The sequence below is a fragment of the Entelurus aequoreus genome, linkage group LG21 (assembly GCF_033978785.1).
Source record: "Entelurus aequoreus isolate RoL-2023_Sb linkage group LG21, RoL_Eaeq_v1.1, whole genome shotgun sequence".
Lineage (NCBI taxonomy): Eukaryota > Metazoa > Chordata > Actinopteri > Syngnathiformes > Syngnathidae > Entelurus > Entelurus aequoreus.
The window spans coordinates 32,993,495-32,999,791 of NC_084751.1; the positions used below are offsets into that span (position 1 = coordinate 32,993,495).

The 6,297-nt window shown below is 36.3% G+C and overlaps 1 protein-coding gene across 2 annotated transcripts in view; it reads left to right on the forward strand.

The window, feature by feature from the left end:
- Positions 1-5,700, forward strand: part of megf10 (multiple EGF-like-domains 10) — a 134,247-nt gene extending 128,547 nt beyond the window's left edge. For both annotated transcript variants that reach the window (XM_062031517.1, XM_062031516.1), the window contains exons 23-25: positions 3,446-3,490; positions 3,568-3,777; positions 5,521-5,700. In XM_062031517.1, coding sequence (XP_061887501.1) covers positions 3,446-3,490; positions 3,568-3,777; positions 5,521-5,687 — 422 coding nt within the window. In that variant the 3' untranslated portion in view covers positions 5,688-5,700. The remainder of the gene's footprint in view (positions 1-3,445; positions 3,491-3,567; positions 3,778-5,520) is intronic.
- The last annotated feature ends 597 nt before the right edge of the window (positions 5,701-6,297 follow it).

Sequence of the window (6,297 nt, forward strand, 5' to 3'; positions counted from 1 at the left end):
GGTAGCAGGAACCCCTATATACTACGGTAATTACACATCAAAACCCTGCGGCTTATAGTCGGGTGCGGCTTATATATGGAGCAATCTGTATTTCCCCCTAAATTTAGCTGGTGCGGCTTATATTCAGGTGCGGCTTATAGTCCGGAAATTACGGTAAGTTTTTTCCATGTAGCATTATCAGTGGAGGACAAGAGGAAAAGGAATGGCTAAGCATGCTACATATACACACCGAGCAGGATGAAACAAGAAGCTAACAATGCAGGGGTGATAGATCCAGATGTCGATACAATCGATACTTAGCATAGTATCAGTATATAAACTATATTAAAGTTATTAGATCGGTATTTTACTTTTACTTACAGTAGTAGATACTTTTTCTCGTTCTGATTATTACAAAATCCTATCTGGGTGTTTTTTGTTGTTGTTTAAAAAACACAAATTTTTTAAATGGGAGGAAATGTAATGAATTATAATAAATTAAAACAGTACAGTAATTTCACTATGAGCTCTGAGTATGTGCTTTTACTGCCATTTACTGCCTTTTAAGTCTGTATGGCAGGGGTCGGGAACCTTTTTGGCTGAGAGAGCCATGAAAGCCAAATATTTTAAAATGTATTTCCGTGAGAGCCATATAATGTTTTAACACTGAATACAATTAAATGCGTGCATTTTTAAGTAAGACCAACATTTTTAGAGTATAATAAGTCTCTTATTCTTTTTAATAACATTGTTATTCTGAAGCTAGCCAATAATAAATAAAATACTTCTTACCATTAAAATGCATGAGAATATTTTTTATTTTGAACGTTATTTTTAACCCTGTGATTACCAGCGGAATTGTTCATTACTTATCGTGTTAAGCAATGTCAGCTAAGATTTATCTAAGAGCCAGATGCAGTCATCAAAAGAGCCACATATGGTTCCCTACCCCTGCTCTATGGTATAAAACGAGTGAAGCTTTTTCAGGTTGAGGCGACAAGGAACACTTGAAGCATTGTTGATAAAAAATCATAAAATTCCATGTTGATTAATTGTTGAAAAAAATGCCTCGAATTTAGGCATTTTAGGCCTCAACAATCACAAATAAAGCCCACAAAATCCTGGAGGCACTGATAAATTTCCTTAATTGGATAATAGTTCCTGCTAAAACAGCACGTGTCACTATAGACAAGCATCAAATAATTGTAGTTAAAAATTACCAACACATACCAAGTCTTTAAGGTAGTATTAGAAAGTATCCAGTAACAAACGTGTCCGCATCACTCAACTTACTGCGTCATGAACTTAAAGGGGCTGTTTGCAACATTAACAAAGATGCCTAGAGGGCACCAACTTTCCAATGTATTTTACACAGTTTGTCCCGCCCTCTTCTGGCTTCTCGTACGTAATGACGTCATTACGTACATACCTACGTAACACATGCACGTGCATTCATTTTAAGTGTTGTTAGCTAATAATAGCATATTGGATAGCTGTCATTGAATGTATATTCTAGCACAACAACATGACTGCAAATTGTTTGTTGCTTTTTTTGGACTGCTGTTGTATGTGTGCATGCGCTCTCTGCACGTACGTGTTGACAAGATCGGATGATGCACCGACTTAAACACCCATCATTTTATTCAAGCCGGTAAAAAAATGTATTATCTGTTAAACCACTAATGCTAACATAAGCTAGCCGGTGGTGTTCTTGTTGTATTGTTTGCTTTGAAAAATGTTACTGTGAGAAAGTTGCTACAGCACCTTTAACTTAGTGAAGAATTGTTTTTGCCATCCTGTGTCACCAAAAAAACCAATTACCACTCCATTTAAACTGAAAGACAGCTTAAGTCCATTCCAGACGGTTGTTAATAGATAGGTTAGTGTTTTTCATACCACAATTGTTCTCTGTTTGACTAATTTCACGTGATCAAGCATTTTCTAACACTACAAAATAATAAAAGTATGAATGGATCCTCCTTGTATCAGTATCGGCCAACACTCAAGGCTCAAATATCGGTATTGTATCGGAAGTGAAGATGTTGTATCGAGATACCCCTCAATGAAAGTTTTATTTTTTTAGACATTATTTTAAAGCAGTGTAATATGTTATAATGTCTTGCCACCTAAAGCTACAAATAATATCTACTCTAAATACCAAAATAATGAGATAAAGCTTTTGTTGAGTAATAATGCATAGTTGTTCAAACACAAATTTGCAGTAAAATAACCCCAAAAATAAACTCAGTAATTTCTAAATTATCATTTAGAGCAGTGGTTCTCAAACTTTTTTCACCGAGTACTACCTCAGAAAAAACTTGTCTCCAAGTACTACCATAGTGACCAACATTAAAACACAGTAGCAGTAGGCCTAAGTATTCATTAAAAACAAGGCAGCGGTTTTAACAAGTAGATTTAATATTTTTGGCCACTGTAACATAACACACAGTTTGAACAGTAACGCTGGGTTCCAGTAAAGGAAAATTAAACACTGTACTTTAATTAAGTGATTCTTTGGTATACCACTAGATGGAGCAGTACTTTACCACAGTTTGAGAATCACTGTTCTAAAGAACATGAAATATATAGACTACAAAAGTTTACAAACACTTGTAAAGAACATAATGTCATGGCTGTCTTGAGTTTCCAATCATTTCTACAACTCATTATTTTTTTGTGATAGAGTGATTGGAGCACATACTTGTAGGTCACAAAAAACGTTCATGAAGTTTGGTTCTTTTATGAATTTATTATGGGTCTACTGAAAATGTGACCAAATCTGCTGGGTCAAAAGTATACATACAGCAATGTTAATATTTGGTTACATGTCCCTTGGCAAGTTTCACTGCAATAAGGCGCTTTTGGTAGCCATCCACAAGCTTCTGGCAAGCTTCTGGTTGAATTTTTGACCACTCCTCTTGACAAAATTGGTGCAGTTCAGCTAAATTTGTTGGTTTTCTGACATGGACTTGTTTCTTCAGCATTGTCCACACGTTTAAGTCAGGACTTTGGGAAGGCCATTCTAAAACCTTAATTCTAGCCTGATTTAGCCATTCCTTTACCACTTTTGATGTTTGTTTGGGGTCATTGTCCTGTTGGAACACCCAACTGCGCCCAAGACCCAACCTCCGGGCTGATGATTTTAGGTTGTCCTGAAGAATTTGGAGGTAATCCTCCTTTTTCATTGTCCCATTTACTTTCTGTAAAGCACCAGTTCCATTTGCAGCAAAACAGGCCCAGAGCATAATGCTACATAAAAGAACCAAACTTCATGAACGTTTTTTGTGACCAACAAATATGTGCGCCAATCACTCTATCACAAACAAATAAGAGTTGTAGAAATGATTGGAAACTCAAGACAGCCATGACATTATGTTCTTTACAAGTGTATGTAAAGGTTTGACCACGACTGTGTATATAGAAATACAGACTTTTTTTTATCCATTTCCTTTTCCTTCTAAACTAGGAGCCTGCGGAAATGACAGGAGGTGTACAGGGAAGTCTTTACGAGGTAAGTTCGCTGCAGGCCATTTTGACCAATTGAACGCTAATTGTTCTTCATTATTTGTTTGTCCCTGTGTTATACAGACCTGCTGAAAGGCACACAGTATCATGGCAGCTCCTGCTCCTTGAACAGTACAGAAAACCCTTACGCCACAATCAAGGACCCTCCCCTTCTGACCAGCAAAAACACAGACTGCGGCTACGTGGAAATGAAGTCGCCTGCGAGACGGGACTCACCCTATGCCGAAATCAGCAACAGCAGTGTAACCAGTAATAAGAATGTATATGAAATTGGTAAGGAGCTGTTCATCAGCGTGTAAGCAAATAGAAAAGTAAACATAAACAATAAGTTAATGCGATTATTGTTATAAAGGACGGGATTTAAGTCTGAGCGCTTTTGAGTCGAGAGAGAATATCAACAAAAAAAATGGTATTTGACCACAAGGAATGATGTACATCCTTTACCAATCTGGCTAAGCAGTCTTTGGATACAGGATTGACTAGTATTTTTTTTAAAAATACAATTACAACATATGTATATAATGTATAAAAAAATCAATTTACTGTGGAAATTGCATGTGAATGCTGGAAAGCCAAACTGAAACTATATAAAACATACACTGTATGGCTTTGAGGTATATACCTACAAGAGGGGCAAAATAGTGCATGCTAATAGTTCGTGAGTCTGATGTGTATACCAGCAAAATATGCTAAAGATCTAGCACACTAATTGTTAGCATGTGTGCAGTAACAAAATATTTGACTCTGAGGTGTATCCCCACGCAATTTAGCAAAGCTAACGTGCTAACTTTTAGCAGACGTTAACTAACAAAATGTTTGATTTTGGGGTGTATTCCTATAAAATTAGCACAAAAGTTAGTATGCTAATGGTACCATGCTAGCAAGATAGTCAAGAATGCTTACTGTTAGCATGTGCGGACTATGAAATAGTTGACTCTGAGATGTAGAGCTGTAAAATAAGTTTTAAAAAGCTAGCATGCTAACTGTTAGCATGTGTGACGTAACAAAATATTTGATTCTGATGTTTATACCTGTAAAATGTGCTCAAAAATTAGCATGCGAACGTTAGTCAAGATAGTCAAGTAACAAAATATATGACTGTTCGGTGCATATCTGTAAAGTTCAAAAAGCTAGCATGCTAACCTGTCAAAATGAGCATACTAACCTTTAGCTAGTAAAATATTTATGTATGAGGAATATATTGGTATACAATTTTAGTAACGGAAGCTTGTCGGGGGATTTAACACCATATGCTGTACATGAGGGGTCCCCAAACTACGGCCCGCGGGCCGGATCTGGCCCGCCAGCATCCAAAATCCGGCCTGTGGGAAGTCCCAAAAGTAATATATATATTTTTTTAATTAATTTTTTTTTTTTAATCTGTTCTTTCTAATCCATTTCTTCTGCTTGTTAGTCTCTGTGTTTCCTAGCCGCTTTGACAAGTCATACTGTCTAAAAAGGCATTTTCCCATCGATAACGTGACGTCATCGTGCTCGGAATATATATAAATATATATAAATATATATATATATATATATATATATATATATATATATATATATATATATATATATATATATATATATATATATATATATATATATATATATATATATATATATATATCCCGGCAAAAAAAATTTTAACCCAATGCGGCCCCCAAGTCAAGTTGACTTGGGGACCCCTGCTTTACACGATACAATTAATTAAGTCTATTATCAAAGGGACGATTGCTAACTACTATTCATTTGACATGGTTACACAACAATGATCATAATAATCACAATAATCAAGTTTCAGGGGCATAAAACCATGAACTTTGTTGTTATCAATCTGTGACAGGAAATGTCAAGTTTTTGCAGTTTTGCATGAAAAAAAGGCTGAAAACAATGTGAAATTTGATTTTGATGGACACTGAATATTTTTATCTTCAAAAGGTTTTTTCGTGTACAGTATATGTTATAAAGTAAGACAGACTTACATTGTTCTGAATGAATTATTTCTGTTTGATCCAGAGCCAACAGTCAGCACGACTTGCTCCACTGGACAAAAAAGTGAATGCATGCATCAAGGCCAGGATCCATACGACCTACCAAAAAACAGCCATATTTCTTGTCACTATGATGTGCTGCCAGCCCGAGAAAGTCCGACGTCAGACCACAAGAAGCTGGACAGCGACTGAACATGTAGTCATTCCATGCAGAGAGAAGGTTTTACCTACATCTCCACAACTGGAAGTGCAAAAATGGCACACTTGTTTCCATCAAGATGTTACCTGACATCTGCTTAAGGAATGACTCATTCATAACAGTGGAAATTCTATATTGTGTTTATGTGTTATTTGGATCAGGGTCAGGTTATGTTTGCCCATCGAGATTCGACAACATTCTGAATCAATCATATCTCAGTTTTAATATCAACAAGTATACCGTATGAAGAAGTATTATTCACACGAAGGAAAATAAACTCTACCATTAGAATAATCTCGTATATGTACTTATACTAAAGCTACTTTAAAATATATACATATATATATATATAGCAGTGGCGGGCCGTACGTTTCTCACCTAGGCCTTCCTTCAGTGATGTCCTACTTAGTCCGACTTTACCTCTCAAAATACCGTAATTTATGTCACCACATGGACACGGCTGGAGATACGATACAGAAACACAGTTGCACAATACTGGTCATTGAATCCCCTCAACTGTGTACAAAACGATCTATTTTTTTAGCTCTTGGAATGTGGAACGTCACCTCGCTTGGGGGGAAGGAGCCTGAGCAGGTGCGCAAG